At 48.1% G+C, this 21095-nt stretch overlaps 9 protein-coding genes across 9 annotated transcripts; 4 read left to right on the top strand and 5 right to left on the bottom strand.

Moving 5' to 3' along the window:
- Positions 1-1303: 1303 nt before the first annotated feature.
- N7518_004182 (sigma-70 region 2 family protein) lies at positions 1304-2589 on the bottom strand (the record flags this gene model as incomplete). The annotated part of the gene is made up of 2 exons (XM_057185109.1): positions 1304-1782; positions 1812-2589. 2 exons carry the CDS (start codon positions 2587-2589, stop codon positions 1304-1306), a joined length of 1257 nt encoding a protein of 418 aa, XP_057041879.1.
- Positions 2590-5616: 3027 nt separating this feature from the next.
- On the top strand, positions 5617-6279 carry N7518_004181 (uncharacterized protein; the record flags this gene model as incomplete). Its single annotated transcript, XM_057185108.1, has 2 exons — positions 5617-5867; positions 5916-6279. The coding sequence occupies 2 exons, from the start codon at positions 5617-5619 to the stop codon at positions 6277-6279; spliced, it is 615 nt and encodes a 204-aa protein (XP_057041878.1).
- A 1312-nt stretch (positions 6280-7591) lies between these two features.
- On the top strand, positions 7592-10204 carry N7518_004180 (putative PHD transcription factor; the record flags this gene model as incomplete). Its single annotated transcript, XM_057185107.1, has 2 exons — positions 7592-9182; positions 9240-10204. 2 exons carry the CDS (start codon positions 7592-7594, stop codon positions 10202-10204), a joined length of 2556 nt encoding a protein of 851 aa, XP_057041877.1.
- Positions 10205-10491: 287 nt separating this feature from the next.
- N7518_004179 (uncharacterized protein) lies at positions 10492-11581 on the bottom strand (the record flags this gene model as incomplete). The annotated part of the gene is made up of 2 exons (XM_057185106.1): positions 10492-11262; positions 11324-11581. 2 exons carry the CDS (start codon positions 11579-11581, stop codon positions 10492-10494), a joined length of 1029 nt encoding a protein of 342 aa, XP_057041876.1.
- A 294-nt stretch (positions 11582-11875) lies between these two features.
- Positions 11876-12964, bottom strand: N7518_004178 (F-box domain protein; the record flags this gene model as incomplete). The annotated part of the gene is made up of 1 exon (XM_057185105.1): positions 11876-12964. The coding sequence occupies one exon, from the start codon at positions 12962-12964 to the stop codon at positions 11876-11878; it is 1089 nt and encodes a 362-aa protein (XP_057041875.1).
- Positions 12965-13811: 847 nt separating this feature from the next.
- N7518_004177 (cobalamin-independent methionine synthase II family protein) lies at positions 13812-15121 on the top strand (the record flags this gene model as incomplete). Its single annotated transcript, XM_057185104.1, has 3 exons — positions 13812-14031; positions 14079-14495; positions 14550-15121. The coding sequence occupies 3 exons, from the start codon at positions 13812-13814 to the stop codon at positions 15119-15121; spliced, it is 1209 nt and encodes a 402-aa protein (XP_057041874.1).
- Positions 15122-15387: 266 nt separating this feature from the next.
- N7518_004176 (uncharacterized protein) lies at positions 15388-17442 on the bottom strand (the record flags this gene model as incomplete). The annotated part of the gene is made up of 3 exons (XM_057185103.1): positions 15388-15954; positions 16422-16942; positions 17034-17442. The coding sequence occupies 3 exons, from the start codon at positions 17440-17442 to the stop codon at positions 15388-15390; spliced, it is 1497 nt and encodes a 498-aa protein (XP_057041873.1).
- Positions 17443-17900: 458 nt separating this feature from the next.
- On the bottom strand, positions 17901-19848 carry N7518_004175 (Zn(II)2Cys6 transcription factor domain-containing protein; the record flags this gene model as incomplete). The annotated part of the gene is made up of 4 exons (XM_057185102.1): positions 17901-18565; positions 18615-18895; positions 18945-19628; positions 19679-19848. 4 exons carry the CDS (start codon positions 19846-19848, stop codon positions 17901-17903), a joined length of 1800 nt encoding a protein of 599 aa, XP_057041872.1.
- A 207-nt stretch (positions 19849-20055) lies between these two features.
- N7518_004174 (SDR family oxidoreductase) lies at positions 20056-20915 on the top strand (the record flags this gene model as incomplete). The annotated part of the gene is made up of 2 exons (XM_057185101.1): positions 20056-20668; positions 20722-20915. The coding sequence occupies 2 exons, from the start codon at positions 20056-20058 to the stop codon at positions 20913-20915; spliced, it is 807 nt and encodes a 268-aa protein (XP_057041871.1).
- Between the last annotated feature and the right edge of the window lie 180 nt (positions 20916-21095).

Raw genomic sequence — 21095 nt, 5'->3', positions numbered from 1 at the left:
ACTTTGGTTGGAGGCGTAATAACCTTGGAACCTTGGAACCTTCGAAGGCGCCATGGGCAATTGGAAAAACCTATTTTATTTTTAGCGTTGGCCCAAGGAAATTAAGAAACCGCCGACTAAATAGGCGTGAACATCTACAGATTCAGGCATCAAACGCACAGACCACTTCAAGCAGATCTGTACTAATGCAGACCCTTGTCAAAGTATCGGTCTCATCTTCAGGCGCAAAGGAAAAAGCTCAATTGCCGCTGTCCGATACTTATAGAGCTCTCGACAAAATACATCAACAGAACCGTTGGCTTACAGATATCTCAATAGCAAAAAAAAAGTTCACATTCATTGTCGCTAAAAAGATTAAACCACGTATCCACCTGGGCACGTGCCCACTTGCCTACCTAGGAATAGTGGCACGGCCGAATGGAGCTTCCCGAGATTCATCTGGAACCAATCCTGCGATATTCATACATAAGCCATGTTTATCCATAGATGTCTAGCTGTTGCAAAATAAAACGTTGCACTATTAATGCGTATTCTGATGCTACGTCATCTATGCAGCAATCGATCTTGTCCACGGTTTCCATTGGCTTGCGCATCTCACGCATAATGGGTGATGGGGTGCATGCTATACTTCGAGGGATACCATGGGGCGAATAGTGCTCACGACCATCATTTATGGTTAACACATATTCTTTAGCCCTGTCACTTCACAATCATCTAATTCCATCAATAGTTCACGATATATTATAAGGGATAGCAAGGGTATATACAAGACAAGAAACCCTAAAAAAGTGATACAAGAGGGTAGAAAACATAAACATAAACATGAAAACATAAAAAAACACAAGTCATCTGGTCCAAGCCAGCGCTATACATTACTCAATCAATGAGTGCATCGAGGATCTCACGACGAAGACCCGCTTCCCAGAGTCGATAAGTACCCAGAGAAGTCCTCTACCGAGGCAGCAGGAGCAAAGCCGTCGGCACTGGTGGGCCGTCACTGCGTTCAAGCAGGGCTTGGAGAATGGCGTCAAATGCAGCCATTCATCTCGACTTCGCTGTCATCCACGGATTTCTCGAGCGAGCAAGATTGCTACACGCGCTAGGGTATTGCAGTACTCTTACTAATCCCACATCGCGGTATTGAGTGGCATCAACGCTGTTAAATGGGCGACCGTTTGTGTTTGGTCATCTGAGGTGGTAAATCGGGCGCCTGGGGATGCCGCGAGGATTTGATGGAGGATGGATGTTTCTTGGACTGCCGTGTGTTGGATCATATACAATGATTGGGAAGGGGGTTGTCGCATCAGTATACGGCAAGCTGTTCACAGGATCGGAGAAAGTCGAATAATTCTTCGTACTGGATCTCATCTGCTGGGATCGCTTCTGAGTAAGGTGGGAATGTTGGTTGAGGTTCGGGGCTGACTTCTGAGAAGCCCGAGGAGGTGGAATATAGCGGAGATAGCATTGAGCGGGGGCTTAGAGTGGGCTGGGGTGCTGATGGTAAAGGCTCAGATGAGGCTGGCGCATGTTGGTCATGATCATAGAAGAAGGTCTCATCTCCCGGCAAGATATAGTTCTGCCAGTTGGTCATCTCGCGTGCGTCTCGCATGTGCACCTGGCTTATTTCCTTGTGGCCTAGTCGGGGATCATAATCCCCCAAGGCTGCGGTATTCAGACAGGAAATGATTGCATCATCGGAGATTTCGTGAGGGTTGTCGGAGCGGTGCTCCTGGAGCACGGAGACAGCAGGATCGCAAAGAATAAGGGGATTTTGAGTTTCGTCTTCATCACGAAGAATTAGCTGCATATACTAGAAATGGTGATTTGGAATGCAACAGTACCTTTGATTATCCCAGGCACAAAAGTCGGTGTATAACAGTCGTTGGCCATGGGTGACCGGTAATGGGTTTCATAGGAGGAGGCTGGCATATCGTCCACATAGGAGTCAAATATTCCGTGTGCATCTCGCTCCAACTCTATAGGAAGAGTGTTGAATGTGTCGAATTGCGCATCGCTGATCATAGTAGTTGGCGATGGCACGAACTGATATGGGAGCATGGAGGCTGGTGGCCATGAGAAATTGTTGAGATGTAGATCATAGTTCGGACAACTTTGTGGATGTACATCAACAAAGTCGTCTAGTAGAAGAGGAAGATCGTGAGATTGGACAGAAGATGACCGTGGAGGAAACCGAGGAATATCATTAGATTCAATCAACGGAGGAACCGATGAGATAGGATCCAAAACAAACATATCGCAGTTAGCCTCACCATTGAGATCTTCTCTGCGTGTAGCTTGCTGGATCCTGGTTGATCTCCTCACTCGGGGTTCGTTGTTATTGTTGTCACCGTCTGAATTCGCTTTCTTCTCTGACCTTCGTTGTGCACCCCGAGTCTTCCTGCGCTCCCCACGTTTTGCTTGTGGTGCCTCTTCTTCACTTTCACTTTGTCGAGTGCCGCCTTTCTTCTGGCGCATATATTCTTGCATAACGTGACGCTTCACTTGGGTTAAGTTGGTTCGCCTATTCTTCGAAGAGTCGATGAATTGCCACCGCCCATTGCTGGCAGCCTTATCAAGAAAGGTTGACATCTTTCTGGTAGCAGAAGAAACGTATATGAGCCGTGCGTCTCCTTGTGGGGCAAAGGAGGGATAGCATGGAGAGGTTTGAGGATATAATCGCTGGGGCGAGTCCAATGTCCGCCCTTAAAAGAAAGAGATCCAAGAATAGAACGCCGAAGGAAGAATGGGGCGACTCTTCAAATATTGATCTAACGTAAAAAGAAATATACTAACGCACGATCAGGATAACTAGATACAGAGCATTAATCGGGATATGCTTCTCCACTCATCGTCTTTAGACTAGACTAGAACGGTCTTCCAGCACATTGGCCAACAAGTGTGGAGATCAGCATTACAGCGGGCCAGGGCGCAAATAGCCGTGTATGAGCTATGCACTGTTGATAGCTTGGGGGGTCAAAGTACTAATTGAGACCCCAGCTGGGGCGCCAGGGTCGATAGGATCATCCCCTGAAAAGCCGTGACAAAACCAGCTTTCCATATTGTCCGGCCCATGTTAGGCAAAGCTTGATCTACCGAGTCCATATTTCACAGCAAGTAAACAGGCTCCACTACCCCGTATGTCGAATCATCAATTCTGTGTGCCCGGGTGTCTACCCGGCGTTCTACCCGATCTGCAGTCTATTGCCCGTAAATTGCCTGTGAGTTACATATTGAAGATGATCAATTAGTTCCCTCGCTTAGAGCATGACCACAGCTGTTTCGTACCTTGCAATATTTTGTATCTTGCACGGCGTGATGTGTCAAAATCTTTCTTAGGGCGGAAGCATTGCATGACGTTTCTAGCTGCTTCTAATTCATTGCAGTAGGACCTGCAGAGTTATGCACATGAATGGATATAGAGGACCTCGTTGGCCAGGAAATTAAATTGCTTTTGTGGGGCTAAATGGGAGATCTTTGCAGAAGGGAAGTTCGGAAAATTTTACAATCTCAACGGTATCTGAACCTGCTGATCATCTCGTCTATATTGCATTATAGAATTGGCTATGTATACTAGATTTGCCGTTGCAGTGATACAAAGCAATCATAAGATCGTAGAATACCCATATAATGACTCTTTATAGATATACAAAAAGCCCTTCTGTTGACTCTACCCCAGTGGGGTATATAAAGGTTGGATTGACGTAGTACGCCACAAACCACAGATTCTACAAAATAGTATGCTCTAAATATCGTTGCAGACCGAACCTTTTGGAATTTAAACTATGAGACTATCCGAGCTCTCCGCCCCCACGTTTTACGCTTGCGACATGCCCTCTTGGGTATCCTTTTAGTCGATCACCGACCACCGGAACCAATTGCTATATTTTGAATATCCGTTCTCCAAAAAAACAATTAAGATGCGCCAATCCCATTCCAAGGGCGGTAATAATCTATAAAACACTGCTGGGCTATCAGGATTCAGGACTGGTTGCATATGTGGGGTACATCCTCTTGGCTGTTAGTATGCTCCAGAGTGCGCGCAGTCGCTTCAAAAATACTGTACTGGTCAAGACAGACTCTACCTAGGCGAACTTGCTTGAGCCACCATTCGGTGAGAGTTTCAGCGTGTGACAAAACTTGGCCGGTGTTCTCCCCGGGAATGCCTTTTACCGGCAATGAAAGGCAATAGAATCCTAAGCTATGCAAGGCACAATCACCAATGATGACATTCCCAATCTGGATCTTGCAAAGTACGAGGTTCAGAATCTCCTCGTCGCTTTGTCCACCACACGACATACTCTCGGGCAAATGCGCTGTAACCCAGCAATAACCTGGCATGTCGTCGTGGGGATCTGCGATTCGGCCCCTGTCATTCATAAACACACTGGCTTGAAGTTTACAATCGGACGTCATCCTGTAAAATAGTAGGAAATTCCTTCTTGATTGGCTGATTGGTGGTTAAAAAAAAGCTCCCTGTGGATTATGAGAGAAACGTGAGGGAACTACGGCCTTCTATACGTTGACAACCGAGACAATCTACAGTGGCCTTTTCCAGTCTTTGACAAAGCTCCATAACGATGAGGTCTTTCATAGCCTTATAGATCAAGTCTATATATGCCCGATTTCCATTGATTTATCGACAAAGGCCTTGCTTGTTCTTTGTTATCTTACGACCGATGGATATGGCACAGTTATTTGAGGATCTACCCGCTTTCATTTCATTATATTCATCCTTCAGGTTTCATTAATCCGTATCCACAGGAACAATAATACTATGATACTAGTCTAGATCGTACATCGGTCGTTCCGTCGATTTCTCTACGTTGTTGCCACTAAAGTCCCACAATGTGTATCCACAGGGTCGATAATGCCTAGAAGAAAGCAACTTAAGGTGTGTGAAAATTAGAGTGCAAATTGCATAGGGCGGGATGTGATTATCTTCCGGTCTTGGAGTACTTTTCAGGTACACATGTATGCAGTAAGATTAACCCCCGCTGATCGTCAAGGACCACTATATTGTAGTTCGATCTGACCATAAAGCAAGGAAAGCCAACCCCATCGGTCTCAAACTTAGATAATCTAACGGTTTCGAAATAGGAAAGAGCAAACAAGTTATGTGACATTGTATAAGAATCGACGCATATACTCCTTTTGGTCATGATCGCCTTGGTGCACCTGGACAAATTCCCCTTGAGAGGGCTTGATTGTTCGCTTTGTCAAATACTTACATTTGACTATCGCACGTTTCTACTTTTTATACGCATGAGCATCTAGTTACATAGTTAACTAGACCCTTGGATGATTAGTTAACTAACTAACTAGTTAGTTAACTACCCCTCTCTGCCTGAAATATCAGTCACCGTCTTCCCAATCGGGTGCGACCATAGATTCTGCCATAATTCCTCTCAAACCTCCTGACATGTTGACGAGCATTGTAAATCATGGTTTCGCTTTTTCTCTCGATTCTGCAATGTCATCTGTATCATCTCGTTCTCTTCAAAATAACTCTGCTCTTTAAGATTCGTCCTAGGTAATGTTGAGTGCTGTAGAGGCCCGTTAATGGGAAACAACCTCCAGGTATAGCGTATAGCGGACGAGACACAGGCAACGTCAGTCATGGAAGACCCAGGTGCCATAAATATCGATAACCTGGTCCGGTACGAGCCTCTTGTCGGCGAAATCTTAGGCGAAGGCTCAACTTCCCGTATTGCACGCGTGGCGCCAGGTGTCATCATCAAATATCCACGATTCTCTTGGTGGCATTCTAAGACAGTGGCCGATAAATGGTTCGTTCGAGACATAAAGCAGAGTTTTGAGGTGGATGAACGACTTCTACAAATCCTAGGACTACATCCAAGAATAATAGAGTCCGTTAGCCCTTCACTCCTTATGGCCATTGATTGACTTCTTCCTAGGTTCAAGGGCATCTCGGAGGACCCATTTGGATTGTTATTTGCCGAAGCAAGCGATGGAAATCTACAAAACTACATCGACCAGCACTATACTAGCATCGATATGTCTCTACGACTTAAATGGCGTACACAAGCCGCGGAGGCGATCCAATTCATTCATCAGAAAGGTGTGATACACTCTGATCTTCGGCCTGAAAACTTTTTGCTGCACACTGTCGCCGGAAACGAGCTCGATCTTCTACTCTGTGACTTTGGGGGGTCAACAAATGGAGAAATAGATGGTCGGCATCTCCCCGATGCCGGATTTTTCAATCCTTGCCTTCCGCCGGAATCGACGATAAGCACGGATATCTTCAGCCTCGGATAATGACTGGCCATTGGCCATACAGGCCTCCAGGTCCATTCAAGTCTCTAGAGGAGATGGAGAAATACCAAGAACTGGTTGACGATCTATCTGCCTCTAAAAGGTACCGGTTGACGGACTGGCGGCTGGATCTGTGATACAACGATGCTGGACAGGAGAATACTCTGATTCGAGGGCACTCATTGAAGACCAGCGTTGGCAGTTTGAGAACGACACAATTTCAATGCACTCGTAACGCATGCGGTTCTACTGAGCCAAATACAATGTTACCCGAGCTAGCGTGTCATAATCATAATCAATGTCCTTTCAATGCCCTTTCCATATGAGCCCTTGACTCTACTCTTGGACATTTCTGGGGCTTGAGAGCTCTTAGGTCCCCTTTCAAAACACTTGTAAATGACCCCCTTTCGGAGTCCAGCTGCAGCTTTCTGATTTAGCACATGTGCAAAATAGACAATATAGTGATGTTGGGCAAACCCTATTGCGCACCGTCAGCCACTCCGGTATTAACATCGCGTGATTCTAGGCGCGTTTCTGGTCTATATCTAAAGACGAAGAGGGTGACCGTTATCAGATCTCACACTCTTCCCTATATCGGTACCGGAATATAGAGGTGCCACAATGACATTCATATTCTTTTTTTTCAAACAGATCCCTGTTGAGGATACTAGTGGCAATCAAAGCTCCAAGGAGATTGAAACCAAAGATCTTACTCGTCCTAGGAACTATCCGTGGAGGAACAAGTGCAGTGGGCGTCTGTCGCGTGTCTAGGATCTGCTCACCGCCTTCGCGCTCTTCGCGCCCAGTCCGCAACTCCGCCAATGTCCAATCCTGGTCTCAAGGCACTGGACATCGAACCAAGCTGGAATCGAGAATTCTATATGTTCAAGAGAATGTTTCAGATTGTTTAGTTCTCATAATCACCACACAAGCACCCTCGGCGAAGATATTGGACCAGACCTCGTCTCTTCGATCGGCGGTGGTATCGCAACCCTTCAACCCCGTGAGAATTCAACAGTCAACGCAAGACCACCAAAAGCACTCTCCCAATTGTATAAGTGGGATCGCACAGACTGGAAAAATTTCGAAAATCCATCTGCAAGACTCTACACCCTCGATACAATCCACATGATGTCTCCGGCGCTCTCAGTGGAACTCATATCGGTTTAGTTTTGCCCGCGCCATCTTCGCTCGCATATTTGAACCTCGCAGGAGTCTACAAGCTTCATAGCTCACAAATACGAACGGGAATTAGTTGGGAGCTATCATCTCGACCCTCCTCCTAACACAGCTATCCGCTCCACTTGTGAAAGCCATGGCGGAGATGGAGGCGGCCGTCGGCGCAAACCACGTGAACGGCTCCGCGACCAAAAAGTCCACAACCGACCCCTACGAAACCAACCTCGATCGCATTCCTAGCGATGACCCGTTTATCTCCCTGAGTGCGCAATACGGCCGCTACACACCCCGCGCCGACGATTTCACCCCTCGCTTCATGAACTGGTATCAGTCTGATCCGACCGTGAACTCTTTCTGGGAGAAGGTCGCGCAGAAATACTGTACCCCAGAATACTCACTAAATATTTCAGGTTCGAGGGAGGCATTCGCGTCTGGGAGTATAATTATCCGGGTTGACCGCGAACTGGCCGACGGAGCGGCGGCTGCGAGATACTCATCTGCTAATGCGAATGAACTGTTAGCCGCGCAGAAGGCAGAGGACTCGCTCAGAGAGATCGGAGTTGCAGTTCCAGTGGTATATTTTTGCGGGACGATTGAAGGGAGGAACGTGACAATCGAGTCGCGCATTGCTGGCGTCTCGCTGGAAGTTGCATGGAGGTATCTCGACACGGAACAGATCGAAGTTTTCAAAAATCAGTGTCGCCAGATCCTCCAACGGCTCGGAACAATCGATTCCCCCTCAGACGAACCATCCTATGTATGCCGTGAACTCAATTCGCAAATTCCCCCTTCCGTCGACACTCGCGAACGAGATATCCTATTTACAGACAAAACCAAGGAGGAAGAACTATCTTTGACACACAACAACCTCATTCCAAGCAATATTATTGTCCAGGATGATCGGGTGGTGGGAATCGCTGGCTGGCGACAATGCGGATATTTTGGCAGTATCAGAGCCGAGAAGGTCCATCGACTCTTCAGGGATCTTGGTCCTGCGTCTCAAAATGGCGTCGACACCTCCGAGAATGGTGTGACTTGGTCCGACCTCTATGATAATGCCTACGACCCCAGTAAGGGCACTCCGCTAGTCGCAAACCAAGATACACCCCTGCCGTCAGTCAAAACCGAGCCAACAAGCTCTACCCTCGACAAATTCCCAGCTAGCAACGACTTGGACACAAATTCACTAGGTCTAGATGGCACGAGCGACTACGCGACGTCCAAAACAGTGGCGAATCTCAAGCATGGGCTGACGTCGAGGGCGTCATCATCCGACCGGTCCTCCCCAGCAAATTCCGTCAAACCAGCAAACAAAAAGCCCACGACAAGCACTAACAAAAAGGGAACTGCGAAGAAGCCAGCCGCCAAGAAGCGCAAGGTAAATGACCCGGACGCAGACAGCCTTGATGGGCGGCGTTCGAACACACCTGTTTCCCGGGCCAGCAAAACACCTGCCAAGAAACAAAATTCTGTCTCGATCGCAGGGTCACCCGCTCCCGAAGAGAAGAAAAAGCCACAGAAGAAGAAGAAAAAAGGGCCCAAACCACCTACTGCTCAGGAGAATGACGACTCCGACAGCTTCGATGAAAACGCGATCTTCTGTATTTGCCGCCGACCTGATAACCATACGTGGATGATCGGGTGTGATGGCGACTGTGATGACTGGTACCATGGAAAATGCGTCAATATCGATCCTCGAGATGCGGATTTGATTGAGCGATATATCTGTAAATGCCCCATGAGCGACGGATCTATTACATTTCAAGACTGACTTTATACACCAGGCCCAAACTGCGCAAGCGAAGGAAAGGGATGCACAACATGGAAACCGATGTGCCGTCTGCTCGAGTGCCGGAAACCGGCGCGCGCTAAGACGAAGCCCCCGAGCAAATACTGCTGCGACGATCACGGCCGGGAATTCATGCGCCAACAGATTCAGCATCTTAAACAACGTACCGGTCAGACTAATGGTCTTTTTGAAGATTTGGGTAGTATGGGTGGCATTCTTACAGCTGGGGACTTGAAAGCTGCCATTATGGGGGTGACATCCACACAAGAATTCCGAAAGCTCGGAGATCGCATCATCTCCCCACCACCACAGATAGATGACAAAGAAACTGCTGTGACTATAATCAAGCCGGATTCAAATCCGCAGACCGGAAGATGGCTGGGAGTCGACGTCCATGCCAAGGGCTTGGAATATTCGCCCGACGAGATTGCGAAGATCGAAAAGCTGCGCACGCAGCGTGAGGAGCTCCTTCATCGCAAGGAGATGCTTGCCGCACGCACAACGTTCGTCTCTCTTCTCAAGCCCCGCGCCAAGGGCGTAGTAGAGAAACTAAAACAGCACGAGCCGAAGGGCGGATGGAAAGATATCTGTGGCTTTGACTCGCGGCTCTCGTGGTCTGACGAAGAATTCGATGAATGGCGACTCTCCGACGCTGGAAAGAAAGCTCTCGCGGAGGGAACAGCGGAAGCTTTGGCTGTGAGCTCCTCGGCTGGCACTGATGCAGACGGGGACACGGCGATGAACGGCGACGGCGACGATGATATTGCATTTTGGACGCGTGGCGTGTGCACTAAGAAGCGGTGTGAGAGACACAAGCAGTGGGTCAAAGTCCAGCAACAAGATATTCTCTTTGAGGAGGAAACGGCAGAGCGGGATCTCGCCAAGTGTGAGGAGGAAGCTCGGTCTGTGGTGGAGCGGGGTGTGATGAGACGATGGGCCGAGAAGGATAATCAGGCTTGAATGCCAAATGGATTTTCTCAAGGGTCTTCCATGGCCAGCCGGATTTCACAAAAGCTTGATACCCCTTGACAAAAAAAAGCCTCATGGACTGGAGTTGGTATTTTGCAGATTATAACATAGCAGGATGGTACCTAGTGGCTGAGTTTTTGGGCCAATTGCATACAAAACGGCGCTTTGCGAGGGGATCTGTCATGTTTGAGAATATTTTTTGTAAGAGTATGAACAATTGCATCGAGATCGATCGAGGTCAACTTTTTCTGACAGTGACATGGCAAATGGTTTATCATTCATTGCTCGTTCCATATTCCCCATTTACCTAGACTCGTGCCAACTCGATCTTTGATCACTTCGACTGTCTGAGCTCCTCTCAAATCAGAAACCAACAAATGAGTATCGATGCCTTGGTCTAACGTCTTCATGAGCAAGGTGGGGAACAAGGGGGGAATATCAGAATGGAAGATGGAGTGGATGCCATCTTCCAGCGGCTGCCTCGTAGCATCATCTCCATAGGTAGTAGTATTTCCAGTCGAGGGTTGATTTTTATCCCATCCTGGATACATAGGCCCCAGTCCATTAGTATTGACGAGAATGATCGAGAGATGAGAGGCGTGCACACGAGACAAATGCGTCAAGGTGCGGAGTGTAGCTGTGAGGACGGCTGCACCTCGAGCCGGGTTGGAGGCTCGAATTACCCCTTCGGCTAGAGTATCGAGACCCGCAATAATGAAGACAATGGGATTTCCGGTGGGTGGGCTTGCCTCGGTCGATTTTCTCTGTTTTTCTCTGTTTTCTTGGATCTCGTGCAGCGCTTCCGAGACCTTACCGATGGCCTGTGCGGCATTGGGGAAGTTTTGTACGGGAAGTAACTGCACAGAATCAAGTCTACGGATTGCATCATCCCTTGATAGACCAGGCTGGTCATGGGAAGAAGACTGCAGCTCATTGAGTAGAGTCCTCGGGGCAAAAGCCTCGAAACTTCGTGGGTGGATAATGAACGCGTTCGGCTCAGATGATGGATGGATACTCCGCAGTTGATTTGTGAGAATGTATCGAGGAATCTGTGGTAATACATGTATTAGTCTCATTGGCAATGTACGAGTGGTATTGAGTCGGTCATACCTCTCCGATATACTCGTTGCTTTCGTTGCTTCTCATTCGCAGCCTGGAGAAGCCGAGGACAACTCCACACCGAAATACCCCTTCCTTGGAGGATTGAATTCCCTGTTTCCAATCACTTTTGAGGTTCCAGTCATTTTTTTCGGTTGTCTCATTTGAAGGAGGAGCTTCACTTTCTGTTGACTCCGGCTGTCGGAGTAGAGAATCAGCAAGGTCCGGGAATGCAGGCTCTGCCGAGTAAACATTCAGTGTGCTTGCCATGATTCTGCGTATATACAGCCTTGTCAAGTTGTAACAGATCTGATATCAGGATATAAGTAGAAGAAGCGAAGAGTGAGCGGTGGGTGGAGACAAAAGCGAAAGTGGATATTCCCCGATGTGGTCTAGCCTCATCCTATGAGCTTCCTCCGTTTGATCGACTCTACTTGAACGTTCAATTCATTTTTCTTGGATACTAGGAATATTTCAATGTTGGTCTTGATCATGAAGTAAGAATTGCATATATGAAAAAGTAGATAGAGAAGATGCTAAAGGTACATTGCTGTAAAGATATTATCAAGCTCGTTTCCATATTCCACGCCCATCATGCACCCAGCCACCGTCTCCAATGACATCGTCCAAAATGGCTAGCAGATCCTGCCGCATAGGCTCCACATGCAGGTCGCCGCACCTGAACTCTTTCAAACAGGGCAGATTATTCACAGTATACCCAACCAGGGAGTACGAGGTTGCGAGTTCCATCCATGGATCATTAGGGTCCATGGACCCTCGTTGTTCAAGCTCGGTAATATGATTATCCTGAGGGGGAGCCAACTGTACGTCAAGGCGTCGCAGGTGACGCATTCTTACAACCGCATCCAGTACAATTTGCGAGTGATTGTAAAATGGAAACACAGCCGTGTAGGAAAAGTATGTGAGGCCATCTAAGAGGGCTGGCAGATTGGTTGGGCGTTGGAGCGTACGAGTTGAATCGCGTATCCCACTTGTGCCCCATTCTGTAAGAACCGATGGGACACATGAGAGGAAGTACTCGTAGTGGTTGTATGCTTTCAGAGAAGACGACTCGTTAAAAGTCATCGATGTCCAAGGTCGTGACGCTAGAAGACTAGTACAAGGCTGCAGGTCAGGCAGGTGGAATGGGTCCCGAGGTGTGCACTCTCGTTCCAAAACCAAGATCTGTAGGGGCATATCAAATGCCCAGTGGTGTCCATCATTGATCGGGGTAGCTAGAGTGTTTCCAATGAAGACTGGCGGCCCTATTACTAGAACACGACAAGGATCTAAATAGCGGAGGACTCGGCGCCACCAAAATGGGTCGATCTGACGATCTGGGTTTTCATCCGCAATCGCGACGAGAGACTTCACATATTGACAGAGGTCTGATTTGACCATAAACGATTGGAAGTTGGGTTCATCATGGAGCTTGAGCCGGACGTAACTGAACAGTTTCGGTCGCACAAGTTGAGATAGGCGCCGTGAGCACAGTTCGAAATGCTTGAGGTCTTTTGTTGGAGACTGGGTGAGTTGCAAACTGGGTGCATGATGTAGTTGTCCGAATGATGGTGGCTCCGTGGATAAGTAGGAGATAATCTGGTCTAGGAGCTCATTGGGGAGAAGTTCCAATGGAGATGCTGGCACAGACATGGCAAATTGCTCATGTCGAGGGCCTCGCCCCACATTACTATGAACAATTGGATATCCAGTACCCCGTACTGCCCAATGTGACAGTATACCAAGAGTGCACTAGTCGACTAAGATGGGGGTAGTCGTCGGCTGAGGGGATGAAAGTGAAGTGCCGGGCTTCCCCACTCCACTGGCTCCACTGAACTCTGTAATCGGTGACTCAGCGGATGGTCTTTCGAATGGTTTTTGAAAATGAGAGTTATTATAGATGTGTGGGCTCCTTTAGAAGAGGGTTCGAAAGAAATGTTAGGGTTCGGACAAATAGATACAATTAACAAGGGACTACGAGTATAACAAAACTTATAGAAGCAGGAAACCTCGTGGTCCGTGCACTATAATGGATTCGAGACATGTCCGATACGCAAGAGTATTAGGATGGTATTAGGGTATGAAGATAGTATTAGGAGGGTGTATTAGCATTAAAATAGTCGGAATGACGTGGAGCAATGGCACTGTCCGATTGCCAAGGATCCCCCCTGTACTTATAGAACAATTGCTTCTTGAAATGACCCAACAAGGAAATCAGCATAGAAACTACAAACAGGGGAAACCCACAGAGTCACAAAATTGTGGAGAGCCTCAGCGTTTTGCTGTGGGGCATGTCTATCATGGCTGGATACGATGTAGAGCACCTCACATGAGATGCAATGGCAATGTCATGCCCCTCTTTTGATTTATCCGTTTCACAAACTTCCCTTGCTTTCTTCTCACGTTCATTTTCTCAGTAGATCTCTAAGGTAAGATACTGTAGCATCTTATAAGAATAACGCTCATCGTCTCTCGCAGTTATCTATATACTCCCATCACAATGGCTCCTCAACTTCACCAGCGTCCTCCTTTCCGCGCAGAGCATTTGGGCTCTCTCTTACGTCCACATCAGCTTCTGGAAACCAAGCTCGCTTTTGAAGCTGGCAAGATCCCCGAATCTCAACTGACCGCTTGCGAGGACAAGGAGATTAAAGCCATCGTTGAGATTCAACAAAAGCTTGGTTATGCTGCTATGTCTGATGGCGAGTACCGCCGTCACAGTAAGAGATCCGGAGAGCCATTGAGTGAGTGTCGTTGACAGAGATAGTGTTCTGGGGTACTTTCTTCCCCGGTTTGGACGGCTTCGAGGAGGTCAACAATGTCGATGTGGATGACTTCCGTCCCTATGCCCCCGATATCGCCGCATTTTTGGAGGCAGGCCACAAGCCCGGTGAGAGCGTCATTTGTACCGGCAAGATCAAGCACGTCGGTAGTACCTATGTCGATCAGTTCAAGTACCTCGCTAGCCAGGTCCCTGCCAACGAGGTCGGAAACCTGAAGATCACTCTTGCCGCGCCTAACTGGTACCACCTGCGCTACCGCGAGGGCAAGGCTTACCCCAAGTCTGTATACACCAACGACGAGGATTATTTCGGCGACATCGCCAAGGCCTACCAAGCCGAGCTTCAGATCCTGTATGAGGCCGGTTGCCGTAATGTCCAATTCGATGACCCCAACCTAGCTTGTAAGATGTACCCATCTAGCCAATATCGATTGACTAAACTAACCTTCCACTCAGATTTCTGCTCCGATAAGTTCCTCGCTGGCTTTAAGGAAGACCCTTTGAACGTGTATTCCGCCGACATCATGTTCGAGAAGTATATCAAGCAGTACAATGACTGCTTCATGAACCTGCCCGCCGACATGCACGTCGGTGTTCACCTATGCCGCGGTAACTTTGTCGGCAGCCGCCACTTCTCCGAGGGTGGCTACGACCGTATCGCCATCAAGCTCTTCCAAGAACTGAACGTCCACACCTACTACCTCGAGTATGACACCCCCCGTGCCGGTGGTTTCGAGCCCCTCAAGTTCCTGCCCACTCACAAGAACGTCATTCTGGGTGTTGTCACTAGCAAGTTCTCCAAGCTTGAGGATAAGGAGGATATGAAGAAGCGGGTCATTGATGCTGCTAAGTTCATCGCTGAGGGTAACAACATCTCCCTCGATGCTGCGCTTAACCAGGTCGGTGTTAGCCCACAGTGTGGTTTTGCTTCCCATCGTGAGGGCAATGCCATTGACTGGAATGGTATGATCAACAAACTGCAGCTGGTCCGTGATATTGCCAACGATATCTGGCCTAACCAGGCTTGAACTTGGTGTTTTAGAGTAAACAATAAAATCACTTTTCTGTCCGTTTTTAGTTCTAATTCTGCACGGCGCTTTTTTAACATACCTAGGATGAATGTTTTAATATTTGTTTGAACGAGCACCTGCTATCTTTATTCTTGAATATGGTTAACGCTTCTTTGAAGTTCGATTTTCTGTCCTCGTCTCATTGTAATGCAAGGAGCAACAACGGTCTCTGTCTACTTACATGAAGCGCGAGGAGCAGCACTGGCTTTCGATTCCCCCTGATCTCACACAGGCTGCATCAAGGACCTCGCCACTTCAAGCTTTTGAGGCATAACAATCTTCTCTTTAACCAGTCTAGCGATCACACGCACAGTCCACCCCTGGCAATTCTCCGTAACAGACTTCCGATTCTCCGCTTGGGGAGGAAGCTCCTCCTCCGCAGCCTGTTTTACCAGCTTCGCTACTCTGGCCTGGTCTTCCGACACAACAGCAAGGGTGTAGACGTTGGCAGTGAGGCCAGCGTCAACGACATTGATCTTATCAGTCGACGGGTCGTACTTCATATCCTGTGCATCACCCGTGACTTGGTAAACATATCCGTAGTCCGGCTCGTTTTCATCGGCAAGGAAGAGTGCCCAATGGTTGGGCTCTCCGGGGGCTTGTTCTTCTTGGACGAGATAGAGATAGAGATGGGGATTTTCGGCCGGTGGCTTCAACTCCTCGGGGTTCGAAGTGTCCTCGGTCCAATCTTGCGCACCCCGCTTCCTGAAGAATGTGCGGCCGTCGACCTCGCACACTTCTCTGAGACCCCTTGTCTTGATGGGAGTTCCCGGCGGGGGAAAGACGCTCGTCTAGAAAAATGGGGTATTAATATCCTGTTTCCTATGGGTGTGAACAGTTTTATTGATACCTGCTGTAAAATCTGCCGCATAGTGTCGATTTAGTCGAAGTTCATTTTGCTGGTGTTGTGAAAGTATTGGCCAGTGTACTGTGGTAGTTACCCAGGTAGATATAGTCAGATGACGAAACCAATCAAACACAACAAATATGCAGGGATCATCGCCTTTATACACGAGTCATTCAGGCACCGTTGAAGAATATCGTTGATTCAATCAATCTCAGAGCTATTTCCTTGCACAACAGCCCCAAGGAACTCTTCTTCTGAGTCCAGTGATTCTTGGTATACAGTCACCATTTTTTCCTTTCCCTTGCCTTCTATTGGCTCGTTTGAGTCTGCTGTTTGTCTTGAATTGAGCTCTTCAACCAATTTTTCAAGACCTTCTCCTATATCCCTTAGATTTTGCAGGTCCTCAAATACCATAGTCTCTTTTGCTTCTTTCTCCCATTTATCCAGCTCAGCTCTTTTGATGCGTATTTCTTTGAGTTGCACGAGCAACCTACCTTCTAGGAGATCTTTGCTGCGTTTGAGCTCTTCAATTGTTGATCGGATTTCTCTTCGGAGTAGCATGACTTTTTCAGATCGGAGTGAATCATTCAGAGCTTCAAGAAATATCTGAGCATTTTCGGCAAGTCGCTCAATTCCAGCTGCAGTCTTTCGAAGTCTGTGGACGGCCGAGTGCCTCAGCTCTCGAAGGAGGCTGATAACCTCATCTAATGGCCTCGTCAAATTTTCCTTCAGCCGTGTGGAATGCCGACAAAATAACTTGGTCCATTCGGTAAGCTCTACAGCTTCTGTACAGTCCCAGCCGTGTTCTTTCAAGATATGGGGAAAGTCCTGCTGAGCGAACTCGAAGCAACCTTCCTCCAAAAGTCTTTGAATGGCTGTCAGGACAATATGTTGACCACGGTAGTGTATGTACACTGGGTAGAGCGATGGAACTGTAGGAGTTATGTCCGAATTTAAGCCCGCAGAATGTACTGGATTGGGTCAGCACTCGATGCAGAGGAACTCACGACAATGAAAGCTCACCTTCAGTCTCCACGTCTGTCTCCCGTTGATGAGTAGCCCGAGGGACAATTGCATCTTTTCCTGTCGTCTCTATCTGGGAGATTTTTTGAACTGTATTTGCCTCGTCTCTCGCTGCTTCCGCCTCCGAAGCTTCCCTTTCGGCGCTTTGAGTAGGCGAAACATCGAACAACTCTGGGAAGCGAATTTTGGCTTTCAGTGTAGAGTCAAACACCCGATTCTCTAAGAGTTTCTTGGCAACGTTGCTGGTTCGATCGACGTTGTACTCCCGCAGAATATCTGCCAATGCGATTTTGTTCTGTTCTATCAATCCTTTGACTGTCTTCAATTTTCGCACCTGGGAGTTCGAGCCACGAAAGATATGCTGGCATGCGAGGTAAACCAACCTCTCATCAGGGTCATTTTCTGCCATGGCGTAGCAGAATAAATCTTTGCCCAAGTGCCAATTAGCGAATACTTATAAACAGCAGTTTGCTAGAACTTCCGTGATGCGGACGCAAGCAGCGTCTCCAATTAGTGGAATACACCTGAAATTGTAACCTTGGAGGCACCTTCGCCTCTTCAACCAGTGTTATAATTAAACTGTCTGCTGTGCTTTTGGGGGGTCTTTTCACTTGGTCTCAGGGCTTTCTTAATGATGTTCTTCCGTGTTTGGAACTCTAGGAATGCTTGGTTCAACACAATACCCGCAAACAACCTTTTATCTTCAGCAGAATCACAGTGCATTATATAACCGTCGACTTTTTAATTGCTTTCATCGTTGTTTTTATAAATCTCAAGAATGACAATGCACATATTCCAAGCAAATACACTGAAGCTAGTTTACATTGTATACTTGTATGGTGCTTCATGAAGAACGTATCGGCTAGACTAGCTAGTACTAGTAATTTCAGTGAAACTTCTCAGAAGAGAATCCCACTGAATGTCATCAATAGGGAATATGCCGTCCAAGTCGCCATATATCGACGGCCAAACTGTAGATGCCATAGCAACATCATTGGGAGGAACTTCCCCCATAGACACATCCTGCCTTGCATCCTGAGATAGCGCATTTCCAATGATATTTCTGACTTGGTAGGGATAACTTCGAGCAAGCTGCCGCATTTTATTGCAGAGACTACCCACAACATCTGTCTCTTTTTCTGCAGTAGACATGCCCTCAAACCTCACATCCAACGTGTTGGCAAGCTCTGTGACAAGACTGGGGTAATCTGCCATATCGATGACAGCTTGGGCTTGGGATTCGGTGGAAGAGTCAATAGGGCCAGTAATGAGATTGAGCAGGGTAAATACTAAAGTGGGAATGTAGCCCACTCCAATACATAAACGAGCACTTGTCGATATTGTCATTTGACTGATTTCTGATATTCGCAAGTTTCTGATCGTGTGAATGAGCTCTTTGCTCCGTTGAATCATATTCATTAACATGGTGATGCGGACTGCGTGGGTAGATTCCATAGTCCACAGTTCTTCTCGAAGACATAGCTCCTCGAGGCGTACCTCAGTGTACTTGAGTTCTGTGCGTATTGCATTCTCTGTAGAGATCGGTCAATCCCAGCCAATCATCTAAGGTCCCTGACATACCCGTTGACGAAGGAATCCCGGCGAGGTCTTTCTCCACGGACGCTTTCAAGTTATTGAACTGTTGCAGCAGACAGCCATGCATGACCTGGACTTGTACTGTCCCACCGCTTGGCTGTATCGAAGCATGGACGTCATCCAATGTTGCCAAAAAAGACTGTATCTGAATGAATGGTGCGATCCATCGATCTGGAATTTGCTCGGTTGATGATAAACCCCAAGTGCACCTATCGATTTGAATATCTCGGCTCATGCTAGTTAGCCGACCGAGACTTCCATGGAGGCTGAGATGCAGTTAGTTAGAGCTGCATCTATTAGTGCAGACAGCCTCACCTAGAAGACAGCCAGTATGTGCCAAGTAATGCCCGCTGCTCATCTAGAGTTAAATTGGTCTTTTTGTGCAGCCCCAAGTCCTGTGAAATAGAAACAACAAATTGAATCAACAGCAGAAGCCGCGGGTGATTTTTCTCCCCAGGATATGAGTACCATGCGCTGTGAACAAGCAGACCACGGAGTAATTCGAGGTTTCTCTCAGATCGTGCCACGATTCTCATGGTGACATGCTTCATAATTTCATCCGCGACGATCTTGCGAAGAGGGGACGCACTGCCGATAGTGGCAGCCACGATGCACAAAAAGAGGAAAGGCTGTGTACGCCTCAGACTTTCAGCCGTCTCACCACTTCCAAGCAGAACAAAAGGAAATTTAGGAATAAAGTCAAGCTGGAAACTCGTAACTAAGCGCTCAGCCTCGGCTTCGCTCAAAAGACCCCGATCAACGATAGTCGGCTGGCCCTCCATCGCAGAGGTAGTAGGCGGATCGGGACCGTGTGACGGATCTTGAGCAGCAGCATGCAGCGCGTCGGTGTCTACCGAATCCAAGTCCGGGTCATGACTAGAGGCCGAGTCGTGGGTGGGCGGGTTGAGAGTATCGGACGGGGTCATCACGGTGTGTTGGGTCAAGGTAGCCAGCTGTGACATCAGTTGGTCGACCTTCTTCTCCAGTACATCTACACGGCTGCATCCGTTATTAATGAAAGCAGCGCTTTTTGTGTTGGGACGAATCACCTTGGTGCAACCTTGTGCTTCCGCTTCGTCTGCGGGAGGTCAAGGTACGTGCATGCCTTGCCCAAACGAGCGCACCGTTGGCATAGGTCAGCAGCCTGCGGTGTACATTTCGCCTTAGCGGCCGTGCAAGCCACACAGGCCCTTCTTTTGACAGGGACTCTGGCGCTCATGATGTCGCTGCTGGAAACGGAGCGGCCGATCGAGGTGGATAAGCCGATTGCTGAGCAATCGGAGGGGGAAACGGGAGGACCGGAGCGTCCGGTCGGCGCCGATTTGTAATGATCTATAGATTCGCCGAAGTATATAATACGAGTCAATAACGAATATCGAAATAGAACCATCAGCATAGCAATTCAACCAAATCAATTCAATAAAAAATGGCCTCATACGCAATCACCGGAGCCTCCAAGGGCATTGGCCTCGAATACGTGCGTCAACTCGCCGCCAACAAAGACAACACAGTCCTGGCTATTGTGCGCAACCCCGAGTCGCAAGGAATTTCTGAGCTTGCCGCCAGGCATCCCAATGTCCATGCTATTAAGGGCGATGTCACAGACCCAAAGTCCATTCTCGATGCCGCTTCGGCCGCAGCTGCCACCACAGGTGGGAAGCTTGATGTTCTCATCCACAACTCGAACGCCGTTGATATGGCTACCATGGGCCTCAACCCGTCCCAAATTCCCTTTGATGCTGAAGCCACTCGGAAGATTTTTGAGCCATCGCTTAGCACAGGGATTTATGGAGGTCTGTGGGCGACCAATGCCTTCCTTCCCCTGATCGAGAAGGGCACCCAGAAGAAGATTGTGCATATCTCCAGCGCCATGGCGGACATGGATCTCATCAACAAGTCAGGAGTCAGCTACGCTGTCGCATACTCCGTCTCGAAAGCTGGAATGAATGTGCAAGTTGCCAAGTACGCAGCGGAGCTTGCGCCGAAAGGAATCAAGGTGCTTGCTTTGAGCCCTGGATGGGTTGATACGTGGGAAGGGGGTAAGGAGTCATATCTGTCACTGTATTAGAGATAAAACCTAACAGCCTTGCAGGAGAGAAACCGGCCGAATTAATTCAAGCGCTTGCCGGTATGCTGTCGCAGTTTCAGGCAGTGGAGCCAGGGCTCACGGGGCAAATCCAGCCCGAGGAAAGTGTTCGAAAGGGCCTTCAAGTGATTGAGAATCTGGATGCTGAATCTAGCGGCTTGTTCTTGAGTCAGAATGGAAACCAGACAAACTGGTTCTGAGCACTGTTGAGCTGTATTAGTGGATGTACAGTCATATTCGAAATCAGTTTTATCTCCACTCTTGTGACTTGATTCCCGAGCCCTAATTCCAGACACGCCAATCTACATTCCGTATACATAGCCGTCGATCCCCGATTCCAAGAATAGAACATGACGCGGGTGGGACCCCATGTACGGAGT

The sequence above is a fragment of the Penicillium psychrosexuale genome, assembly GCF_028828465.1.
Source record: "Penicillium psychrosexuale strain IBT 29551 chromosome Unknown utg000003l, whole genome shotgun sequence".
Lineage (NCBI taxonomy): Eukaryota > Fungi > Ascomycota > Eurotiomycetes > Eurotiales > Aspergillaceae > Penicillium > Penicillium psychrosexuale.
This window is presented reverse-complemented; position numbering and strand designations above follow the sequence as displayed.